The 25,978-nt window shown below is 38.6% G+C and overlaps 1 protein-coding gene across 1 annotated transcript in view; it reads left to right on the forward strand.

Moving 5' to 3' along the window:
• The window catches only part of slc1a7a (solute carrier family 1 member 7a), a 47,242-nt gene extending 22,844 nt beyond the window's left edge, over positions 1 to 24,398 (forward strand). The window contains exons 3-11 of the mRNA XM_007554930.2: positions 5,084 to 5,299; positions 9,121 to 9,163; positions 10,314 to 10,545; positions 10,814 to 10,913; positions 14,386 to 14,619; positions 15,657 to 15,851; positions 19,116 to 19,250; positions 21,378 to 21,477; positions 22,974 to 24,398. Of these exons, the coding sequence (XP_007554992.1) occupies positions 5,084 to 5,299; positions 9,121 to 9,163; positions 10,314 to 10,545; positions 10,814 to 10,913; positions 14,386 to 14,619; positions 15,657 to 15,851; positions 19,116 to 19,250; positions 21,378 to 21,477; positions 22,974 to 23,240 (1,522 nt within the window). The 3' untranslated portion in view covers positions 23,241 to 24,398. The remainder of the gene's footprint in view (positions 1 to 5,083; positions 5,300 to 9,120; positions 9,164 to 10,313; positions 10,546 to 10,813; positions 10,914 to 14,385; positions 14,620 to 15,656; positions 15,852 to 19,115; positions 19,251 to 21,377; positions 21,478 to 22,973) is intronic.
• The last annotated feature ends 1,580 nt before the right edge of the window (positions 24,399 to 25,978 follow it).

Raw genomic sequence — 25,978 nt, forward strand, 5'->3', positions numbered from 1 at the left:
ATGCGCTTAATGTCCGATTTGCCATAACTATTTATTGAATTCATTCTCGCTAGCTGGGGAGGCAACAGGGGTGGCAAGGCTCTCGTTTGGGGTGGCAACTGCCACCCCATGCCACCCCAGTAGATCCGCCCCTGCCGACATGGTGAAGATGAGCTGGGAAACAGACTGAAGAACAGCAGCTCCAGCTCTGATCCTGACTGATCTTTCCTCACAAAATCCTTTGGTTTTTAATGAACTTCTCCTCTAACAGCGGTTTTTCATCAGCTCTCTCATTAGAAAACAGTATGAAAACGTTAGCTGCTATGCTAACAATCAGCGGTTATTTCAGGCCAATTTAGCTACATAGGAAATATTTTCCGGTTGTTTAGAAGCGAATTTCTGGCTGCAAAGTCAAGTAATTCTGATCTTTCATCCTTACCTGGGGAAGGTAATGAGAATTAATCCAGATTGTTTCGTAAAACCGTTGAAATAAGTCCACACAGCACAGGACTTAAGGAGGTCCGATCACTCTGCTGCCACATAGAAGATGGCGGAAGCTTTTACGTATGACTCAGCGCTCCATGAGGGGTCTACGTATTGATGTCTATGGAATTATCCTATGATGTAAAGCACTTTGAACCACCTTGCTGCTGAGATGTGCTATACAAATAAACTTGATTGATTTTCATACACCATGGCACAGTCAAGGCAACTACCAATAATTCAAGACCATATTGAACAAGACCGACATTAGATTTCTATCAAATGGGCTTTAAATCCATATTCGACTGCTTTATGTTGTAAGTAGGTTTGATTGTAAAGTATGTATGAGTTTTAATCTGTCTTTATGATTGGATTCTGATGTTTGAAGCTGATTTTGCATGCCTATGGTATGAATCAGAGCTGGTCTGGTACTGAGGTGACCTTTGTTGTGATTTGGAACGACGTAGCTTAAGTTGAGTTGAAATGTTGGAAGAAAATATAGATGTAGAATCTGCTTAGTAGTATAAAGCCATAGAGGAGGCCAGATGAACTTTACCACAATCTCATGCATAAAGGGTGAACTAACATTTGACTTTTGAGTTACAGTGTGCATATAGTGAGTATGGAACTCTGTTTAACATAAGTAAGCTTGGGAGGACAATCAGAAGGACACGTAAGCTGCAATTTCTTGATTATTGTTTGTAACTTTTCATGTTTTTTATTCGCTCAACGTGCCCAGCAGGGGCCCCGCCTCTCACCGGTCGCTCCGTCTTTTCTCGTCCACCTCTTGTTATTCTGCTGAGGAAGTTATCAGTTTAATAACAGATCCACCTCAGGAGACGTTTCACCTCTCGCCCTTAGACATCTTGGCTTATGGCGCCCATCATTTGTGTCTTCCTTCACATTGTACGGCTCTGCTGCTTTGACCCTCGGCACAATGCTGGAGATGTTTTTTTCTTTCTTATCGTACTCTGCCAGGCTGAGGGGTTGGGTCCCTCGGCCGTTGCCGCCGCCAAGCTTGTTGTCCAGAATACCGGCGGGCGGAGAGGGTATTCTCACAATCTGTGCATCAATCTATGATTATATGTAAATCCTGTCTGATCCCAACATTCAGCTCAGAACAACAAATTGTCAAAGGTATTTAACATTTAGCAACAACTTATAGAGCATTTCTGTTATTATGTAAGTGGGGGGGGGGGAACATAGATTTTCTTACTGCCCACATGTCGCCTCATTTCATGTAGAAAATCTATATTATCGTTGTCTGGATTGTTAAACGAGTCAAAGTTCAAGTGATTCATGAGAAATAGATACCGTTTGTGCTACTAAGTGTGTTCAAATGATTTGGAATTGTGTTTCAATCTAGAATGGGATTTCTTCTTTTTTTAAGTTGTGCAACAAGTAAATAAAAAAGTAATCAAACATCTAATCATCTAAAATACATATAATTCTGTGATAAAGTAATTTTTAACATGTTTTACGAGTTTCTTCAATCAAGAATTTGATTGTTTTGTCAATAAAAAGAATCAAAGTATTTTCCCCCTGGAAAATCTCTACTGATTTTTGGGGGGTTTTTTTACACTTGTTTCGGATCAGGCAGTAGACTTGGTGTTGCAGATGAACAGATATAAGTATTCTTTCTAAAAAGAAAATCTAATGTCTGAGTCCGTATGTATAATATTATTAACACCCAGATGCCTCCATATTTGCAGATCAACTCTAAACTGGAAGATCACTTATTGGCTCAGAATAAACTTTCCTAGATTTGTTAGCGATATCCATCTTGAGCAGTTTTAAATTATGGAAGTGTTTCTGAAGGTTAAGAGAGAATTACTATAGATTTTAAACAGGATAATGAAATCAGTAAAGCAGTAAATAACTCATCTGCAAAAAGACGGATTTTACAGCTTTTCAATGAAAGTTTAATAAAAATGTGTGACAGATTGATATGTGAGAATTAGTTTTTCACTGTACTGCTTGCTACATTAGAACAACCTGGTCAACAATAATTTTAAAAAAAACTTTCAGATTGTTGTTTGTTATACGTTATCAGATACATTAAACACGAGGGCTGAGGCTATTTAACAGGAACTTTAATATCTTCACTGGTAACTGATCCCATAAAAAGCATCCGATTCACATTCACCAGCTACCATTTCTATTAAATCATTTGCTGAATGTTTCTACGCTGAATTCTGTGCAGTGACACTGAGAACAATGGATTGGCAACACCTCACACTGCTTTCATCAAGTGGAAAGCTTATTTTCAATGTCTGAAACCTTTCAGTTTAGCAGCTTGTTACGCTGTAATAAGGTCACATATTTATTTTTGATTGGTGTGTAACCTCCATACTCTGAAAATCCATTAAGTCCTGACCCACTGAACACGTCCATGACAACACTGGCCAAGTGCGAGCAGATTATGCTCTGACGGCCAGATAATCTTGTCACACAAGCTCAACAGACTGAGCAGAGATACAGTTGCAGGCAAATGTTGGCGCCCTTCCACAAAAAACAAAAGTATCTCTGGAATAACGTGAAACTGACATGTGTTTTAAGTCGCCTTTTACTGTTTATCTTATATTTAAAGGAGAGGAAGTATGTAAAATTTACTTTTTTTATATAAACATACCCAGTGTGTTGGTTTGACTCTTTAACGCATGTTTGATTTTCCCATGGCAACCATCTGGGGTGCCTAAAGTCTTGCTCTCACAAAGCACCGCCTATTTCCACAAAGCTCCACCCCCCCTCTCCACAACTTCCCCACTCAGCTCCTTCAGACTAGCAGCAGCAGCAATTAGCAAACACCTGGTGGAACTGCACGTCTTCTGAGTCCATCATACAGACTACTTCTCAGTTCAACGCTCTAAGAACGGTTGTAAATTACTTGACGGAGGAACACTGTTGTGGTGACTTCCTGAAGTCCGAGTGTCGGAAAGAGGAGGAGCTTCTTAAAGAGACAGAGACCGAATTTCAAGGTGCCAAATTACGAAGTCAAATTTCTTTTTCTTTATGTTTGATTTATGTTCAGCTGCATTTTTAAAACAACTGCAGGCAACACTTGATTGTGCTATGAAATGGCTCTATGTGCCTGGAAAATACAGAATACCTTCCCTTAAAGACAAACCTGGCTTTGCTTTAGATAATTGATTCTATTGAATATGGCTTCATTCACCTTCATTCTCTCCGAGTTCTGTCTGTGGACGTGATTTTTTTGTTTTGTTTTTGTCTTTCTGTAAATAGAGGCGCATCCCTCTGCTTCTTTCATGGGGCTTATTAAGTTCAAATTGCAAACCACTGAGCAATCAGACAGTCATGCGCCTTGGAGTTCAGCTTGAAAGGTTTTCTTGGTTCTTTTTCCCTCTTCTACCATCCACACCATCACGCTGATCGATTCTGGGGCTGCATTTCATTACATTGTCATTTTTAGATTTTACATATTTGGCAGCTGTGCTCACAGGAAGAAAAAAAAAGCCAGACACTAATTGTCTTTACCTTTAAACGCGGATAACTAAAATCTTCCTTTTAAACCCTCCAACCGGTTCTTACATTTAGTGAGTCAATAGTATGTTGGTTTTGTTTGAAATTAGCTGTATGGTTGATGAAAAGCTTGAAGGCACCTGTTGTTCTAATCGCGGTCAAACACCTAGCTTGTAACATGACTGTAACGCAATGATTAATAGTCTTCTTAAAGGTACAGTCAAGTGAAATCACCAAAAATAACTTATTTTCACGGTTTTATTTCATTATCACACTGCAACAGTACATAGGTAAACATCAGACAGGAGCTTTCAGTTGAATCAGGATTTCCCAGGCGTTGCTTCAGTGACACCAGCACTTGTTTCTGGCTCCATATCTTCATACCTTCACTTCTCAGAAGTGACATTTTTCAGCTCGCTGCATTTCACACCGACTGAGACGCCGCTATGCCTGAAAGCTTCCTGCTTGCTTTTTTTTTTTTTTTTTGTATTCCTGAGTTTGCTTCTAAAGTAACCCAGATAGCTCCAGTGAAAAAAGGAATTTAAAGCCAATTTGAATGCAAATTTGTCTTTTTGTTTATGCTGTGAAAAGAGTTTTTGTTTTGTTTGTTTTTCCGCTCCCCCTCCCCAACCCCCAATCTTTGAGCTGAAAAGGAAAGTTATGTCACTGTGAAAGGCCCAACAGCAAATGTGTTCAGATTGCCATACTTCAGAGAGCTGAGGCAGTGGGGCGACACAGAGGCCCTCTGAGGTTTTAAACAGGCCCATTCAGTTTCGTCGAGTGCTGCAGTCGCTCCCGAGCGAACGTGAAAAGGCGTGCTTTTACTTTCACGTGAAGCACGCTGCATGATTATGGTGGAAATTTAATATTGTTAAATACAGCGGTGTGAATAATTTCCTCACACAAAGAGTCAGTTGAGCGTTTCCAACACAACTCAGCATTCGTGCTTCCCGCTTATCTCCCTCTGCAGGAAAACTCATTCCGTTTCAAAGTGTCCTCTTTGACAGGCAGTAGAAAAGGAGCTCTGAGGGAAGCAGTTCCTCAAAGCTTGTCAAATACTAACTTTCTCCTCCTTTTTTCCTCTCCGTCTTTCCTGAATTCCCTCCTGTTTGTGTCCCTCCACCCCCATCATACACTTTAGTTTGATGTCAGGTCTCGCTGCCCTGGATGCCAAGTGCTCAAGTCGCTTGGGCATCATGACCATTTCCTACTACTTGTGGACCACGTTTGTTGCCGTGGTGGTGGGCATCCTCATGGTGTACATCATACATCCGGGTGGCGCCGCCCAAAAGGAGGACTCCGAGGACAGCAAGAAGCCCATGACGAGTTCTGCTGATGCGCTGCTGGACCTCATCCGGTAAGAGGCCGTCGAGAAATCCATTGTGAAATGGTGGCCTTGCAAAAGTATCGATACCGGCTGATTTAAATTATTTTGTGGAATTAAACAGAAAAATTAAACATATAAAATAACGCAGCCTTAAATGATCCACCCTGCTCTTTTAAGACTACAGGGGCCTGGAAACTTATATGCGACTGGGTTACTGTGCTAAGCTAATTAGTGCTGAAGTCTGGTTGTATTAGAGGTAAACCTGGGTCAGGCCTGCTGAGGAAAACATGGGTCGTGTCAGTCAGACGGTGGACTACGGCCAAACGCCACCAAATCAAGACCTGGAGAACTGAATTAAAGGAACTCATAAAAACCATCAAAAACCATCAAAAACGTGAACAAACACAGGCATACGCCTATGTAATTTAAATAAACTATAATAAACCTAATGCTTAATTAGGAATTTGGCCTCAGGATGTTTTGCTATAAAACCAGAATTAAAATATATTCCATTTTGGCTTGCATTTAGCAGGAATTATTTAAAAAAACAACAAAACAGGGTTATAAACTGGCCGAGCTCATAAATCCAGCTATGTACTGATCATGTGCAGTGGTGAAGCCTCTTCTATAATAGGCAACAAACTATGTGTGTGTGTGTGTGTGTTTACAGAGCACAGCTGGGCTTTGGATTTATTGCGCAAAGCTTCTTTACTGCCTTCATCTAACGTGCAGTCATGGTCTGCTATAGCTGCATCCTCACAAAAGCACCTGACTTTCGCACAGTGGTGTGTTTGTTGTGAGCGAACACGCGCCGCCACATTATATAAATGAGCATGAATGGAAACGCGCCGCGTTTATTCTGAGCTCTGAACTCAGAGTGGCTCATTAACTAAAACGCAGGAAGGAGAGGCTACGGTTTCTCTTTGTAATTAAATCAGTTCAGAGGACTTCGTGAAGAAGTCCCACCTGTCTGACTCCGCCCACTCTGTTTCCTAAGCTTTCTTTAGAATACAGTATGTCTTAATCTCTCGTAGATTACTCATCTTCGACTCTGCACTGGCGTGGGATTTACAACCGGTTCCAGAGTTTCAGTTCGGTTTGTTTACGCGGCACAGGTTCACGGCAAACGTTGCCTCGATTCATTTTACGAGATTATTTTCTGATTATTGTACAGAAACGTGAAGGTAATTGTGCAAACAGATTCAAAGTCAGTTTGACCTTTCTTGTTGAGGGCCAATGTGCTTGAGGGCCCCTGCAGGCATGAGGGGCTACAAGACTGAATAAAATTTTAAAAGGACAGAATGACAAACGAGTCATTTGAGCGTAAACAAATAAAGTATTGAACAGATACTTTGCTTTAGCAATTCAGATCAAGTAGTAACATTTATATTTCATCTATTAGACAGAATAGTAACATACGCTGATATATTTTGATGATCACAGCAGACAGTTAATAAAAACCTTAAAATTTAGTTTCTTGAATAGTTTGAGTATTGCAGAATAAACTGCACTTCCTAACCATGTGGTGAGACTCTGTGACCATTAAGGCATCTCTTTATCTAAAATCCTATTTTTAAGTTCAACATTTCTGAACTTTCTGGTTCTTATCTGTAAACCATGTTGATCAAAATGACCAGAAGTCATGCGATGTAATGTATATATCACTCTGTCTGTAATAAATCCCTAGACAAAATAATAATAATAATAATACTTTTTAAGTGCAAGTTGATCCACAAATGGAATTCTGCCTGGGGATCTCTGACCACGTTGGGTCTGTTCTGTTGTTAACAAGTGACCTTCTTGTTGGTACACTGAGAAAATGAGAAAATCCTAATCAGTTTGTATGGTCAGGACTTTTGGATGTCAGCGGTGCAGTATGCCGTTTATTCATCATTTTCCTGGAGGCATCCCAATCTGGTGATGTTCTGTTGCTCCATGAGAAAAGCTGAGTGTGTTTGAGTGAAATGTGTTTATTATTGCTTTAAAGGATGTTTCATGGTGTAAAACCTGCTTTTATAAAGCATTAGTCAAGAGTTTCACATCAGACAACGTGGTCTACAAAAAAAAAATACTATTGGATAGAGATACTGAGTGAAGACAGGATATCTAAATCATTAATAATGACCCAAAATTTGAGTTTCAATTAAAAGTGTTATGACTGCTTTGGCAACCAGATGTATCTGTATGGTTCTTGCCCGGAACGTTAGCTGGAGATGGGCACCAGCAACCCTCCCAACCCCACTAGGGACAAGGGTGTACAGAAAATGAATGAATGAATGGATGGATGGATGGATGGATGGATGGATGGATGGATGGATGGATGGATGGATGGATGGATGGATGGATGGATGGATGGATGGATGGATGGATGGANAAAAAAAAAAAAAAAAGCTGTCATTAATGTTCAACTATTGGTAATCACTACTGGTCACAAATTTCGATTAACTTTTTACAGAGACAAACCTGAAGTGGAGCGATTTGATGAGACGTGGATGTGGTGTAATGCCAAGTTGCCTAAAATGTTTTTGTGCTATTGCTAGAGTCACAAACATCAGGTTCATCTTCATTGTTTGCCTGTTTTGTGACAAAGTCTAGCAAAAAAAAAAGTTAAATCTTTTCTGTTGTCTTCTTTCTGAAGGAAAAACTTGTTTTTTCTGCTGCAAAGTACCATCCTGTTATATATATAAAGTCTGTACAACCTCCAAAATCTGGGACAGGAAGTTAGCCAACGTGCTGTGTGCTAATCTGGAAAACAAAATGACTAATTTTATTGGGGTTTTTTAAGCCCCAGTTAAATTTCTTAGATATTGTGAACGATGGAAACACAGAAAGGAAATATTCTCATGGTTGTCCAGAATAGCATATTCATGCCTGCTTAGTCTTTTTTAGCCGCTGTTGTGCTAGCAACAGGTCTGATTTTGGGCTCACCTCTACATGGGTTACAGATTCAATAACAAATCTTGATAAGTACTCTTTACCAACAAATAAAACCATCAAAACGTCTTGCCGCCCCTATAATAACAGCTGTGTCTTCCCTTAGTAGCCCACTGATAAATTTCTTACCCAACTGCAGCTGGCCAAAAGTGATTCTAAACCCTGAAATCAATTTTCTCCTGAAAAGAAATTTGCGTCTGACAGGAAAAGAGACCGGCAAATTGAAAGAAGGATCTGTATAGAGAGATAATCATTTATCAGTTTTTGCATTTAGTAATATATATTCTTCTCAATCACCATTGGAAAACTCCGAATTGCTCCACAGCAATGAAGTCATTCTCATACTGCTGAGCAGCTTGTAGCCGTTTTCCACTGGTCCACTGATGATTCCTCCTTCATCACTAGCTTCTTTAAGGCCTTCTTTCTTTTACTCTAATTTCCAGCTACAAAAACAGATTTTTCAAATCAGATTCATGCCTGACCTCTGGATGACCCGTTTCACAGCATTAATATTCATATTAGTCAGAAGAAACGTGTTGGTAATATTGAACAGCTACTTTATGAATAACTTTGGACTTAACTGTAGACGGAAACAAAAAAGCAAGGTTCTATGAAAACATAAGATCATTTGAACATAACCATAGTTTGATAAAAGCCTACATGTGATATTTGACATTTACAGGTTTAGTGTTTTGATACAATTTAAGTTTTTCTTAATTAGCCTTTTCATCTTCACTCAGTCTCTGCTTGATATCTCCGGTATTTCTGCATGTGTCGCCATAGTTACACACTGGCTGCCTGTCCTCCCACATGAGCCTTAGTAACATTTAGTAGCATCGTTGAAACCGTGTCATTCAACCCATACAGTACGACATTTGACAGTCACTGATCAATTTTTCCAACTTATTTTCCCCCAGCAACATGTTTCCAGCAAACTTGGTTCAAGCTACATTTCAACAGGTAAGCTAATATCAATATGACATGGTAATAAAATATTTTAGAAAGGAGATCATACATGGTGTCTAAGATTTTGCAGGAATAGATTTTTTTTCCCAACAAAAAAAAGGTAGAAGGAAAGATGCTACAGCATTTGTGCTAAGCTAGCAAACAGTTAGTTTACAGCACGGCGATTCAAGGGTTTTAGGAACCACTGCCAAAAAGTTAAAATCTACAAATTGTTGAAATTGCTTACAGCTGCTTATTTTAACAGTTCAAACACCAAATATATCTTACTGTGCTTTAAAACAGGCAGTGGAAACCATATTAGCTCAACCACACAGGCTAACATCTTTATTTCTGCTATTGGTGGTACAACCAATCAGTGACAAGACAAATAAATGCAACTCTTGGATTGGCTCCTTTCGTAAACATCTACCAACAGTGTGCCAAGTAGCAGTGCACATTGGTTTTCACCTCCTCAAGTCGCATTTTTCAATTCAAATATTTTTGATACGCTATGAAAAAAAAGTTGGACGGATTTTCCACAAATAAATTGGAGAAGGCCTGTCACAATACTTAGCCATGTCACTGAACACAGCAATAAACAAATCCAACTTGGTTTTACACTTGCATCTAACTCATACAGCCTCATTTCTGTCATATAATGCAGATGCCAGAAGTAATCAACTCTCCTACCTCAACATTTTGCTGATCAGTTTTAATTGCTCCTTTATCTCATAAATGTTGCTCTTTACAAGAAATCTTCTTGTTTCCTATGATTAGTGGATAATTATCCTGAATTTGAATGTCTGATTTATTTGAATACATACCATTTAAATCTCTAGTTGTGTGGAAGTAAAGTCATTATCTTGTCTGAAATAATTATCTTCAAAACCAGAAGATAATGGCGTGTAATTTTAAAATGGTGAACCTAAAAAAAAATAAAAAAAATGTCTGTCCCAGTTCAGTGCAGACTTCTGTTTGATCATGTGTTTGTTGTGTGGATTATCAGAAATTAGAAACATCACATTGAGAAAATGGCATGCATTCGGTTGTTTAAACAAAAAGAAAAAAGAAAAGAAAAGAAAAGAGCCCAACCATGTGGTTAGTGTTTCCACTCCGATTATTGTGTTGATTTAGAGGCTCCTGCTTGTTTTTTTCCGTCCTCCAGTATCGGACACAGAGAGTGGCCGAGCTGATCCCCAAGCCGACGGTGGCCCAGCTGCTGGATGAGACCACCACGCGGCGGGTCTACATCTATGGCGTCCAGGACGACAACGGCACAGACATTCAGAACTTCTCCTTGGACCTGACGCCGCCTCCCGACGTCATTGTGAAGACGTCACCCGGGACCAGCGAGGGCATGAACGTGCTGGGGATTGTCATTTTTTCTGCAACTATGGGTGAGCGATTGGCACGCCCCCCTGCAAACATTAGCATGCACTACACCCGAAAGCAGCAGCAGCTCAAAGTGACAGTCTGGGCATGCTCCACATTTCTGAATGATTCAGTTAGAAACACGCGTTTCGCCCCTGGTGAGCAATTAGCACAGTTTGAAAGCTTCCCTGTAGGTGAACCCCAGGTAAACATAATATGTACCCCTGTATACACGAGCAATGTAATTTTCTGTTTTTTTTTTAATTTATTTATTTTTTTAACCTCTTATTATAGGAATAATGCTGGGCAGGATGGGACCCAATGGAAGCGCGTTGGTCAACTTTTGCCAGAGTTTGAATGAAGCAGTTCTGAAGATCGTTGCCATTGTCATCTGGTAAGAGTCACAGTGGAAACAGAAAGTTCACATAAAAGCAACAACACACCTTACTCAGCCCAATACAATGTTTACTAATATACATTTTTTTTCCAATTCTGAATTTTCATATATCCACTAAAGAAGTATATTAATGAATAAATATTGAGTCTAATCTAAAGGGAGGTGTAAACGGTCTAAAAATAAAGTTCCCCCTTTTTTTGCACGACCATCACTCCTTATGGAAAATTTTGAAAGCACTTAGAGGCCACAAAATTTTATTTTTTAAGTAAATTTCTTTCTGTATTTGCACAATAATAAACAGAAAATGCATTTTTTTACGAAAACAACAAAAACAAAATAGTCGAGATTGTTTTTTTTACAAAACTGAAATCACAGACAATCCAATATGTTAAAAGGGTCTTGAGTAAATGGGTTACTACAGAAGAGGACAGTAGTAACGTCTTGGTTTGAGTCTTGTTTTTTGGGCAAGTTTTTTTTTTTCTCTCTTTTTTGCGTAAACTCAGCAACAAGAATGTGGTGATTCTTTCTTCTGAAACTGCTCAAAAATCTATTTTTTTGTTTAATTGTTGCTGGATGTCTGTGGCTCTATTTAATGAATAAAAACTCATTTGTTGTATTTAGTGTTTTGTATAATAGGGCGACTGTCTGTGAAAATGAAAGACTTTTTAAAAAGTGTCCATCTGCATCGATCAGTTTCTACTCTCAGGCCAGAGTCTTCATTTTTGATTTGTTTATAGAGCTGCATAAAAATCATTCAGAGGGCCATAAATGGGCTGTCGAATTGGAAATTTCCAATTCAACAAAGAAAGGCTGATTTTGAGTCTGATTAACTGTTTCTGTGTTGAGTTGGGTTTATTTTCTGGATGGTTCTCACAGTGCTGATACACATCGACCTTCCCGTGTTTTCCTGTGTGATGAAAAGACAGAAAAGTAATTTTCTGTCATCACTCCCAAACAACCAGTTGGCAGAAAATGGTTGTTATTAAGACCTGGTGAACCTCAAGATGCCTCTGTCCTGTGCAGTTCTCCACCAGCCAGCTTTGGAGCTGTTCACTTTCTGTGTGGTGGCAAGATGTGTACACACACACACACAACCTCTAAATATGAAAACATCGGACAACAGAGCAGCTTAGTTCCAGAGCAAACTGGGCTTCAGCGCTCAGCAACACCCAAGCAAACCTGTCCCAATAACCAAGACGAATTTGAAAGTGCAAACAAAAGCATCAACGTGTCGACATTTTTGTAACGTTAATTTCTCTTGTACGGAATGCCAGTCATTTTCTGTTTTCGCGTAGCCTTTTGGGGCCAGAGCCAAATGCTCGGGGATTCAGAAAACGTTGCAACATATTGCCTCAAGTCATAACGGAAGTTCTTTGACCTCTCAGAAATGAAATAGAATATAACAAATCTCAGTCATTTCCATCATGTTAGACATCCTAATAATGAAATACTGATCATTATTTATTGTTCCATTATAATTTTAATTCTACAGTGCTTCTGGCAGCATTGGGATATAGATTTAATTACTCCAGTATGCCTAAATAGCTGGACATGTTTAAGTGAAGTTGTGAGTTGGGGGATTAAATCCCAGTTATTTCTGCTTTTATATATATATATATATATATATATATATATATATATATATATATATATATATATATATATATATATATATATATATGTAAACATGCAAATTTTCAAGATACAAACTCCCTGCTGCAAAGAATAATTTTAATATGCAGAGGTTGTTCTAGTGTTACATCATAATTATTGTATATGAGGAAAACAGAAAGTCCTGGGCTGCTTATGCGTGTTAAAACGTTTCAGTCACATGCATTTCAAAAGTATCGTTAGGGGCACCAGTAGAGAAAACAATTATTTCTCAATAAGGGTTTTTTTTCCCCACTTCACACAATAGAGGGGAAAAAAATGTTTTTATTTCTGAAATAATATGTTGGATTATTATAAAGTGTGGCCCCAGAGTGCAGTTCAAGAGCGGGTAGTAATTTGGTCCTCCAGCGACTGAAGCTGATGAAAAGAAGAAAAAAAAAAAAATAGGACGAGAGTTTTAATGACAAATTTATTTCTTTTTAAATGGAAAATATTAGGGACACCATAACGTATTTTTATTTGCTAAGCCCTTTTTTTATTCTTTCATATTATTGCGAATGGCTGGATATATTCAGCCATTCATTTTTTTCCAATAAAAAAAAACTAAAAACATATTCAAGACCTAAAAATCCATAAATATTTGATCCAAAAACTCAAGAAACTGTATACTTTTCTTTTATGAAGACAAAACACCCTTTCTTCAGACCTACAGTCATTTGTTCATTTCTTCTTTGTTTCATTGGAATAATGTATTTTGAATTTACTCCTCAGCAGGCAAAAAAAAACAAAAACAAAAAAATTTCACAATCAAATTATTTTGTTAGTTATCCTTAGAGTCCTTTCAACTTGCCAGCTTTGGCTGCTTTACAAAAGATTTTGGACGCCACTGTCCTAAAGATTTCAGTGCAAGATGTATGTGGTGAGTTTATTTCCAGGTTTCTCTAAGTATCTTGGCTAGCTTACTCTGTGCAGTGCTGCACTGGTCACTTCTGTGTTGACCTGAGGTCAGTCTTTTATACAGTGATCTTCTGTTGATGATAAAACAGTTAAATCTTCACCAGCACGTCCTGAAGGCATTTACCGGGACGTTTTCCTTCGTTCTTAAACACCCAACCAAAAGAAATCCACAGCTTAATCTTCAGGAAGTCTGCGATTATTATTACATGGTGAACAACGATCACACGAGCAATGAGAACCGACAGCAAAAAGGATAAAACACCTCGTTGCCAGCGGAGACATTCTGTATTTATTTAGATTGGTGACCTTAAACCCAAATCATGAGATGGATTCATATTGTTCAAATTGTTGTATCCGTTTGTGCTGGTAGATGATTTGCTGGTACCAGTAGTGGGTTTGAATGTTTTGAACCACAGATTGTTTTGAAAGTATCAATCAGATTACGAAGTGCCGTAATTTGCTGATAGCTGACGTAAACAGCTTGTGTGAAACAAACAAACTATTAGTTCAAAAGACTAATAAATAGATTTATATACACAAAGACAAAGGATACATCTATCATTTCAGTATGTTCCAGTTGGTTTTATAAATGCATAACATAGTTCCCGTTAGTGTTGTTCCCCACAAATTACCATATTTATTCATTTCAGCTACCAAAAATCTTTTCTCAATTTCAGTTTCTGTCATTTCGATAGATTCAGTTAGCTACAATTACCTTTGCTAACATGCTAACTTCTGATGGCTAACAGTTTACCCTAGCATGACGATGTTTTTGTTTTCAGCTCTTACTTCATGTTTAAGGGTCACTAGCAACATTCATACGAAGAATACGGCTTTGGGAAATCTTATATTTTGAGTCCAAGTTCTTAAGCTTTCCTCTTCTCTTCTCCTCCGCCTCCAGGTATTTTCCCTTTGGCATCGTCTTCCTTGTTGCCGGGAAGATCTTGGAAATGGATGACCCATCAGCCATGGGGAAGAAACTAGGCTTTTACGCCATCACTGTGGTCATGGGCTTGGTACTCCATGGCCTTTTCATCCTTCCTGCCATGTACTTTTTCATCACCAAGAAGAGTCCCATAGTGTACATTAGAGGGATTCTGCAGGCTCTGCTCATCTCTCTCGCCACCTCCTCCAGGTAAAAACAAAATGATGATCCATCTGTACCTCTTCAGATACTCAGCTTGGTAGGGGCTTTGTCGTCTTGAGCTTTGTACATGTCCTCCAAACATATGGACGTATTTTTGTGATGCTGGCATCATGCTGGACAGTTGTGACGTTTTAGCCCAGAATTATAGATCAATCAATAAAACCCAGCAATTTTTATTTACAGAAAACATTTCAGATTTCAGGTTTAAAGTGGACAGAGATAAACAACTAGGCAGCAACGCACATTAGAAATAATCCGACTAAGTAAAAAAATATGAATAAATTCATTTATTCAATCAGATAAATGAATCACTGTTGGGGGATGATGAGCTGAGAACATGCAACTGTTTAAATTAGTAATGAAAAGTCAGTGTTGTAGTGTAACACTGTTATAGTAACCTAAAAGTATGAATAGTGTAGTAAACATACAAATACCTACATGTTTGTGATAGAATCTGAACTATCAAAAAGATATAATGGTTACCAAAATAAAAAAGAACTACTTAATATTGAAATTAAGTAGTACATTCTAAAAAAGTAAATATTATAAATGAACAGATTGCTTATTACATCCATATTTTTAGCTGCCTTAAGGTCTTTAACAAGCCTGATTCCTGGCTAAGAAAACAAACTTAGTCAGCTAAACAAATCCACAGTCAATCAACTTTCAATACACACCAATGTAAATCTGACAACGCAAACTAAATACTTCTTTTAGCAACTTCAAACACGTGACATTTTGACCACAGTGTCAGTCTGCATAGTCAAAAACTGCACTAAGGGCTAGTATTATATCAATCCATGTACTGTGGCTGGTTCTGAAACAGACTGGTATCTTCTGGGATGCTGCCAGAGTTTATATAAGAGCATAAAAAACTTCTTTTGATCTTCAGTTAAAGTTATGAAGAAAACTTAACTGCCATTAGCGCTTTGACCTCATGGGGTGGTGGGTGGTTCTAATCAGAATAAGTAATCATACCACCACTGACTGTTTTGACCTTTTGTTTTTCTGCCTTCGTGCCGCAGCTCTGCCACTCTGCCTATCACCTTCAAGTGCCTCCTAGAGAACAACCACATCGACCGGCGCATCATCCGCTTCGTGCTGCCCGTCGGGGCCACCATCAACATGGACGGCACCGCTCTCTACGAGGCCGTGGCGGCCATCTTCATCGCCCAAGTGAATAATTACGAGCTCGACTTTGGGCAGATCATCACCATCAGGTAAAGTTGAAACAACTCAGGCTTTTCCGCTGAATGCTGCGTGAAGAATTGTCAGCTTCAGGGGCGGCAGTGGGCTGGAGAAGTGATATTAGCTCGGTTTGCCCTTTTCAAGCAAATATTTCAAAGTTTCCTCGTGGCAGGTTCTTTCAGTTTAAATAACTAGAAAAGCTACATGATTAAATAGCTGCTCTAAGGTTGTTTTTTTTTTGTTTTTTTTTACATGAGGTCGAGTTCAACGTATGCGTGGTTTATCGCTCAGCATGCTAATGAAGCTTCACAGTCTTCTGTATATTGTGAATTTAAAGAAGCTTCCTGAACACTTAGCCCTTTACAGGTTCACACACCTGCTTCAAAGTTTGTCTTCAAATGAGAACAGGGAGTTTAAAAGTGTGTCATATTTACCTTCAGGCAGAATCCTGTGTTGATTTTTTCTTTTACCCTTTCACCAAAGACTAAAGGTTAGGATGTTTCCGCTGTTACGTTGCATCGTTAAACTACGACTGCAGGGCTTCATGGGGCTCTGAACAGAAAGGCCCAGGGACACTTTTCACTTTTCTCTCTCGTTTGTGGTAAAAGCCGACTTGTGGAAAGCTTATCAAGTCAAATTGTCGAGAAACCCCCCCAAAAAAACTGTTGAATGTTTTACAGCAAACAATCCATGCTAAGATATTTCATAACTAAAGCATTAATTCAGCTTTAAAAAAATTGAACCACAGGGGGGAAAAAAAGAATGGAGCTGCAACTTTTCAAAAACATGACTTAATTCGCAAAATGTAACCAAATTTAGTATGTCCAGCTTACTTTTTTATGTTTAACATGACAACTGAATAAACCTAAAGTGGCAGTATTATGCAAAATCGACATCATCTTATAATGTTATAAATTTTCTATTAGGTCATATATGACATGAACAGCATTTTTCTGACACCTGAAGGTAACAGCTACTTGATTATTCTATACAATGGACTATATATGTGCCAGGAAAACACCCCTTTAATTTGTTTAATATGACAACTTAGTAAATTTAATCTGTTTACTTGGATAAACTTAATTTGACTTTCTGTTACAAATGATTATTTTTTTGGAACTTGGCTCACCCACTGCATTTCAGAGCAAATCCGAATTTTCTTAAAACGAAATCAGAATCCCAGGAAGTCACAGCCAGCCTGACCGGGTTGCTTCGAGTTCAGCATGTGAAGGAATTTGGCATCACACGTTCAAATCTGAATTATTAATACTATTATGGGATTGAGTAGATTCTCGTATATGTAAATGTCACACAGATTACAGCTGGTGTGAGAGCCTCTTAGTCTGATCTGATTTCAGATGAATCGGAGCTCGGTGATGGCGCAAAAAAAAAAAAAAAAATTTAATTAATCAAATGCTCTGACTCCGCGAGCAACAAGGAAAAGAGGCGCGAACAAATGTCCTGCTCCTCACCTGGCCGGAGGCCACGTTTGACCGCAACGTCGTTAGGAGCAGACCTGTCCTCACGGTCGCGCTCTCGACGCTCGGTCCCTCCGTCTAATCCCTCGGCTGTAAAACCCACATGACCTGTATTACTCATCTCACATGTCACGACAGAATTATAATCGTTTCCCTCTCTGTCCCTGCGCCGCTTGGCTCGGGACCACGGAGCTCCTCCATCTGTACGCCAACCCGACCCGAAGCGCCGCTTTCAGAAAGCGAGTCCAAACCGACCGCTTTGCAGCGACCGCGGTTCAAACCAGATGTTTATATAAACTGTAAAAAAAAAAAAAAAAGGCCTTTTTTTCCTCCCCTCACTGTCTGAGATGAAATCAGGCTAAACGTTTTCTGGTTTTGCTAATCCTGTTTTTATCATTGCCAAAAATAATCAGTTTGTTAAAATGCCAGAATAGCAAGACTTGCACTACGTTATGATTGCTCTTGTTTTTAACCTATTTGGGAAAGTCGGGGGTCTGAGACTAAGAGGCTCTTTGGATCTTCTACAATGGCTCTTGATAACTGTCTAAAAATAATTTAAAACGATAGATATCATAAAAATAATAATACATTGTATTTAAAGCAACTTTCAGGACGCTTAAGGTCACTGTACAGTAAAAAAAAAAAAAAAAAAAGCAACAATTCTAGTAGTCATTCAATCTTATAAAAAAAAAGCTTCGAAAAATTGGTTAATCTAAAAAGATGTTTTCAATATAATATCTAATAATAAATGCAGGTTTTTAACTGTTTTTCAGTTTATTCTTTCGATATCTGCATTTCTGCAAAGATCCTAAACGAATCTAAAACAGGAGAGGTTTGTTCTGATTTGATGTCAGATGGTGAGGAACGAAGGCCACGTCTATTTTTAAACGCTGGATGTAAAGATGAAGTTTAAACTTTATGAAAAATGGAGAAGAAAAAAACAACTGCTATAAATTCAGAATCGTCATTACTTTTATGAGATAAAGCTTAAACTGCATGCCGCTTCTTTGTAGCTAAACTTGTAAAACTTAGACACAGGCCTTAAATTCAACTACAAAAACAAAGTAGTAAATTAGAAAAAAAAAAAGAGACAAAAACTAAAGAAATAATAAGGGAAAGCAAAGCATAGTGAATCCTACAGCATCATGCTGGCAAGTTATTCCCCGTCTAAGAGGAAATCATTAAAGATGTTAAAACTGAAAATGTTGGGGGAAGACTATATCTAAAAATGACTTCTTGTATCTAAAAACTTCAAGGGTCTAGTCAAAGCCCAGATTTTATTCTTCAAATCTTCAATTCTTTGTATGACTTGAAGATCATCCAACAGCTTTTTGAACAACCTTAAGAAAGCTTCAGTGCTACTTTCTTCTCACTGGAAGATTAACATTCTGGTAACGAGATTATTAAAAAATAGACACGCTGCTTGTAACATCTGCAAATTGGCTCAAGAAATTGAGGCTTGAGGTTGTTTTTCTGCCCCCAAAATTTAAAATACTCCTCTAATACAAGGCATTTTGTGCCAATCAAATTTAAAAAAGAAATGCTCAAAGTGCATGGTAACCTTCAGTTGGAAGGGAAGAAAATAAAAATCCTGCTGGAAAATAAAAGAGGTAAGTACAAAGAACACTTCAGGTGTTTGAAAGCACTTCCCCTGCTGTTCCAATTGGTTTTTTTGGTTTTTTTTATTCCAACAGTCTCTTGCTAAGAAATGTGCACCGGTCAGCTCAGAAAGCTTTCACACACACCTTCGGTTCTGATTGTGTGATTTGTTTTTGGGGGGGTTTTCCCAATGACCCACTGATCCGCTTGCTTTCCCAGCATCACCGCCACGGCCGCCAGCATCGGTGCAGCCGGAATCCCGCAGGCCGGACTCGTCACCATGGTGATCGTGTTGACCTCTGTGGGGCTACCCACCGATGACATCACTCTCATCATTGCTGTTGACTGGGCCTTGTAAGTAAAATCTCTCTTTTTTTTTCTTTTTTCTCCACTTCAGAAAAGCATAATGGAGTTCAGCGAATCATCTAGACACGGTTTTGGTACTGCTGCTGCCAGGACTGAGAAAAACAAATTACAACGTTTTGAAGCTTCACAACAGATTACGACCGGAGTTAAAAAAAAACTTCCATGTGGCCTGACTGAGGAAAATAAGTTTTAAAAATGTCCCTTTGCCTTCAGGGCAAAAGATACATTTTATCATATTTTCCCCCTGCTGCTTTTGCCAACCATTGTACAACTGATGCTAATGCTGCCGTCACATCTGGAATAATAAACCAAGAAAACATTTTCAACGATCAGTCAACTTTAAATTCTAATAAACATTTAATACTGGAATTGGAAGACATTTTAAATATCCAAAATAAATAAACAAAACAAATAAAATCAGTTTTTGAAGCTTCTGTTAACAAAATTGACCTTCACAAAAAAAAAAAGGTCTAAAGCACCAGACTGAAGACTTTGGTCGTCCAGTTTTTAGTAGAAAGAGAGAAAAAAGAAAAACAATAAATCCTGCAAATAGAAATTGAGTTTGTTTTAGTTCATCATTGATTTATTGCTAGCTGTGTGCTCTCTTGGGTTGCAAACAATACACTAAAAAAAAAAAAAAAAAAAAAATAAACATTTCAGAAGGGCACTTTCTTTTTGTCCNCTTCTGTTAACAAAATTGACCTTCACAAAAAAAAAATGTCTAAAGCACCAGACTGAAGACTTTGGTCGTCCAGTTTTTAGTAAAAAGAGAGAAAAAAGAAAAACAATAAATCCTGCAAATAGAAATTGAGTTTGTTTTAGTTCATCATGCGGTTAATTGATTTATTGCTAGCTGTGTGCTCTCTTGGGTTGCAAACAATACACTGTGTTAAAAAAAAAAATTTAAACATTTCAGAAGGGCACTTTCTTTTTGTCCAGAGGGGAAAAAAAAGAAAAAGAACAAGTGCTTTAGCACCTCCTCGTGTTCATCTGTGCGCATCCCTGGTTGTAGCCTTGGCATGAGGTTAGCATAGCCGGTCCAACTTGAAATTGTCTGACAAATGAGGTCATGCTGGTGTCTGCCAGCTCGACAGAATGGACACATTGCCACTGCTGCCAACAGGCTCATCCGGCTCCCCAGACAGTTTCACCAGAAGTGAAGATGTGAGGCTGTGAAGCAGAGCAACATATTGACAGAAAACCCAACCAGCATTTCAACACGGGCACCTCGCTGTTGGCGCAGAAGGGCTTTGTTGAAGCCACAGGGTCTCCACACATCCTTAAAGACTTAAATTTATGCATCTAAAATTATGGCTTTAAAATGAATTAAATGTAATCAGGAAAGGGTAAGTTGGCCTTAAATATGTTCATCACAGGTCTGAAACTTTGTGGTGGCAGGAGTATTTAATGTGGTATTCTAGTGGGACTTTTCTGTTAGGCAAATGTTTGAGTTGCTTCATCATTGTGTTCTGTGACAGGAGGCTGTTGAGGCTACTGGTAGCCTCAACGTAGCTACATATATATGTGTAGAACATCTACATCTACTTTAAAGGTAGATCTTACGTCCAAAATAGATGCGAGTTCTACATCTACAGTAGAACTTAGCAGCAAAGGTTCTGGTTCCTGCAATGAAAACAGAAGGAGGACAAAAACTGACTAAAAACACCTGGCTAGCTAAAAAAAAGAAAAAAAAATTGAGCTAGAAAGCTAGCAAGCTTGCTTATTTGGGTCCACCACGGTATATGTGCAAATTTATCCCCAGTTGGCTGGGCAACATTCGTCTTCGCCATTGGATTGTTTGTCTTGCTAATCTGCAAGACGTTAAATTCATTCTGTAGTTTGGCTCTACAGGGTTAAGGCTGCTTCTTTGATACATTTCTGAGGTAATACAGGTCTTAATTTTCATTCACAGTGGTCTTAAAAAGTCTTAAATTGAAGGTAATGAAACCTGCAGAAACCCTGAGGATCTGGGCATATTACTGTCAACCATCGACATGTTTTTATTTTTTTCCTATTATGTCTGCAATGACAGTGTCAAAGCAACTATTCTGTGCAGTGATGGCCATAAATGCATAATAGCTGTAACAACAAATGGCCTTTAACTGTGTTGTCCAGGGATCGATTCAGGACCATGGTCAACGTTATGGGCGACGCTCTGGCTACCGGCATCATGGCTCACATCTGCAGAAAGGATTTCATCAAGGAGGGGGAGCAGGTGAGCATGAGAAAAAGCTGGATTGATACGACTCGGACGGTACAAACCTTGAACATCGGTCTTGTTTTTATTTTAAAGAAAGAGGAATATATGATATATGGATGTGGAAGAAGAAGAAAAAAAAAGTAAAGTTTCATCTGATGGAAGGTTACCTCGGTGGGATGCAGGGTATATGTAAACACACAGATCGTTGAGAGAAAGAGCAGCAGCAGTGGGAGGCTGTAAAGACCAAGAAATATTACTTTCATCACTCGCGGTCCTGCTGGTAGCTCCTCCATACGACCTCCAGAAAAGGCCAAACGAATTTGTATTCTGCAGGAAGAAACGCTGCAGAAGGTTCTACAGCCATTAGCCGCAAAGGAGAGCATATTTCAGAAAATGCCTGTTTTTGTTCTTTGACGAATCATTTCAGTGTAGAAATTAGAAAGCAAAAATTGAGCTTTTTCTATCATTTGTTTACAGTCGCTGGAAGGCAACGTGGTTATGTTACTCCAATAATTAAAATCTGAAGCAAGAGGTTGTTGAAAGTTACTCTGGTTCTGATCTGCTGCGTTTCAGTAGCGCGGACCGGCCGGGATGAGAGCCAAAATAAAACTTAATTGGTTGTGGTACAAAGTTTTCAGAAAGTTTGAGATTTTTAGGACGAGTTAAAATATTCATGCCGGTACTTGACTACAAGGGAAAAAATGCAATTATATCCAATGGTTTAGGTGGGAAAAAATTGTTTGTTTACATGTGCAGAGCGACCGCTTGTAGCTCCAAAGTGACGTGTGAGTGAATGAATTTATGGAACTAAAAGCCAAGCTAAGGTCAAGGCTTTGCAAATTAGGTCTGGTTTTATGGAAACCGTTAATATCCAACATTTGCCCATATACAAATTAATAAATTCAATTGAATTCAAGGCACAAACTGAGCCAGAGTTTTACTGAGTGAAGATGTCTAAAAGTTAGCTGTTTTTAATATCAGGAAGTTGGAGAAAGTCCAAAAGTTTTTCGAAAGAAAATCTGAATTTTCTCAAGACAAACCTGCTACAGTGAGGTGGCAACATCCGCTTGGACTGTCACACAGACTCTTCCACTCAGCTCCTTCAGACTAGCCAGCAGCAATTAGCAAACACCTGGTGGAACTACACATTTCTTGAGCTCATTATAGGAGCTACTGCTCAGTGAAATGCAGGTAAAAACGTTATTAAAGGGTTAATAGAGGAGCCATGATGTGATGACTTCCTGGAGGCAGAGTTTCAGAAAGAGCAGGAGTTTTTAAAGAGACAGAGGCCCAATTGCAAAGTCTAATTTCTTTTAAGTCATATTCTACATAAAGCACTTTTAAAACAACTGAAGGAAACACAACTACCTTATTGTGCTACAAACTTACACTACATGTCTGGAAAATACACAATACAGTCTCTTTAAAGCTTCAGAAATATTTACAACGTTGCTGTAGACAATTTAAAGAGACGATTCAGTCGCTTTTTGGTTTTTTTATTTCTCCTTCAGGTACCTCTGATCTGTGAAACCAAACCCATGATAAGCATCCAGCAGATGATGACGTACCAGAACCAAAAGAACGGCTGCTACCAGCCACCGCCGCCGGGCAGCCAGCAGGACCACGTGTCCCCGGATGTGGCCCGCCTGATCCAGCTGGAGGAGGGCATCCGGCCGGTGGAGAAGAAGAAACACGGCCACGGCCCGCACCACAAGCGAGAGCACAGAGACAAGGACCACTGTTCTGTGGACATGAACGGCCTGGAGACCAACGTCTGAGAGGACCGGACCGGACAGGACCGGACCGCTATAGAGCTCTGGCTCCGACGGATGGAAGCAGAGGGGACGGCTTCGCGTTCGCACTGAGACTGGAACCAGAGGGAAAATAAACAGACTTCTTTTCTTTTTTTTACATAACCTGTATAATGACCCACATTATATTATTGATGTTTATGTGTAAATATTTATCAAAAGATGTCATATTTAGCAGCAGCAACAGCGACAGCGTGCTGCGAGACTCAAACCACAGATGAACAATGCAAAAAACAACAACAACAAAAAAGCAAAGCAGAAGAAAGTTGTCAGATAGTAATGACAGGCCTCTGGATTCTTCTGTGGACTTCAACCAGAGAAAAAAGCATAATTTCATACATATTTTTATTTATTATGTATTTGGAATGTTTTAGCATAATAACAACCAGATTTTATATACTTCTCTTTTTCTTATTCCGACTGTTCACGGCCGCAGTGGAAAATGTTTTCTCGTTAAAGAAGATATGATTAAACATGCAAGCGAAGAAAAAAAACAAAACAAAAAAAGAAAGAGCGGTGTGGTCCAAAAACAGGATGCTCAGTGTGAGGCATGTCTGACGGTTAAAACAAGACGTTTCCTTCTGCTTCTCTGCCTTCTGAGCCTCCAAATCCTTTCATTATTAATGTTAAACAAAAACTTGAACGCCACGCTTCCTTATCCATCTCACATTATCTTCAGCATTCCTACTCCAACCTCCCCACCATTTATTTTGTTTTTTGCCTTAAATGACCAACAGGAGAAGCAACTAGACCAACTAAACTATGACAAGATTCATTTACAAGCATGTGTGGTAGAGCAACATACCGAACAGTTCATGGTATTCAAGGTAATGGATGTGTAATAGAATCAATCTAAACGTCTTTTTTTTTTTAAATAGAATGCATATATGGGAATAAAAGCTGTTGTAAGGATTTTTTAGCATCATTCACTTGTTTAAACACAATGCTTTTATTTTGAATAAAGTGTATTGGCGCCATAATGGCAAAGAGAAAAACAAACATGAATGCAGAAAATCTTGTCTGAAGAAATGCGACATGAGCCACCGGTGCAGGTCTTGTGTCGCCAATGAAACCAGTTGAATATGGTTTGGACTTCTGTTTTATTAAAAGCGGTAAAGTATTTAACTTTATCTGGTTATTTTCTTTGGCTTTTTTTTGGAAAAGGAATTTAATTTGCCACTTTTGTTGATCTGGCATTAACCTCTTAAAGCTACAGCGCCTCATATTCAGTTAATTTTGTCACATTTTGTCCTGTTACAAGACCACAAACTCCAACGAGTTTTATTGTGCAGGACAAAAACACATCGCTTAACATTTTTTGCTTTTTTCACAAAAAGACAACGAGACTGAAATGTTTTGCCTTCGATTCTGTGAAAACAGCTCACGCTCTCTCAGACTGGTTTGATGGTGTCTGTGAGCAACAACTGTTCAAGTCTTGCCCAAAAGTTTTGGTTAGATTTTTATTTGGTCTTTGACTAGGACATCCTGCAACATAAAAATGCTTTCAGCAGCACCATTATGTCTTCGCCTGTCAGTGTAGGCAGAGATTGAATTACACGCAGGTGGATTTTATTTAGGGGTATCAGAGAGTGAAGGTACTAACCTCCCCACATTTATCTGCCACTTCTAGTTACTCAGTGACAAAGTCCCAAAAAATTACATTTAAGTTTAGGATTGTAATCAGGCAAAAAGAGTCAAAATAAATAAATAAAAATTCAACAGGCAGAAATCCATTCTGAATCTGCTCACAGCAGGTTTCGTTCAGTGTTTCATTTCTAAATTAACCTCTTTTTTTTTCCTTTTGCAATAAATATATCTCACTGCTCAAAGTACTGAGACTTTAACTGAACCACAGTGAACTGCAGATAAACGCCGACTCATCGAAACCTCTAACAAGCTTTACAAACACAGACACCGCTTCCATTTGTTTGCACGTTTGTGTTTTAACTAATTTACAGAGAATCATCATCGCCATGGCAACAATGTACAGCAAACTGATTGAATGAATCACCATTAAGAGCTTATAGATACTTTACACTGTAAACGGTCAAACCTTTAACCACGAGGGACAAAGTCATTAAGTGGAAAACATTTTTGAAACATACTTTTGGTGCCTTTCTAAACAAAGTCATTTTGATTTTATTAGAAATTAAAGTATTCAGATTTTTGTAGAAAACTGATCTATAAATTATTGTTGATATAAAACATAAATAAGACTTAAGGTTTCTACATTTCTGGGGGGAGGGGGGGTTCATTGTTTTCTTATTTGTGAAGTAAGATTTGCTTTTGATGAAAAAAAAAGTAGGTCAATGTTTGTGGTCCTACTTGCTCCAAAAGTAAAATCTTTAATAAATGAGAATCTATTTTTTGGACAAATTTTTTAAAAGATATTTATCTGTTAAAGAAAAAAAAAGCAAAAAGTAAAGTGTCCGTCTGCGTCAACCAGGCCAGATTTGACGTAATCTAGAATTGAGTACGGAGATTAAACCTTTATTTAGCCACATTTTTAAAACTCTTTGAGGTAAAGGCATCTTTCACAGGGGTATTTATGGAGTAAATTTCTGCCAAAAAACGCTCTGAAATTTCTAGAAAAAAAAAGGAAATTCCTGAGTTTTTAAAGTCGAAAAGTTTTGACTTTTGAAGCTGAGAAATTCCCAGGTTTTTTCAAGAAACATTCTGAGATTAATCTCAACGTTTTGGAGATT

This window comes from Poecilia formosa, unplaced genomic scaffold, assembly GCF_000485575.1.
Source record: "Poecilia formosa unplaced genomic scaffold, Poecilia_formosa-5.1.2 Scaffold67, whole genome shotgun sequence".
Lineage (NCBI taxonomy): Eukaryota > Metazoa > Chordata > Actinopteri > Cyprinodontiformes > Poeciliidae > Poecilia > Poecilia formosa.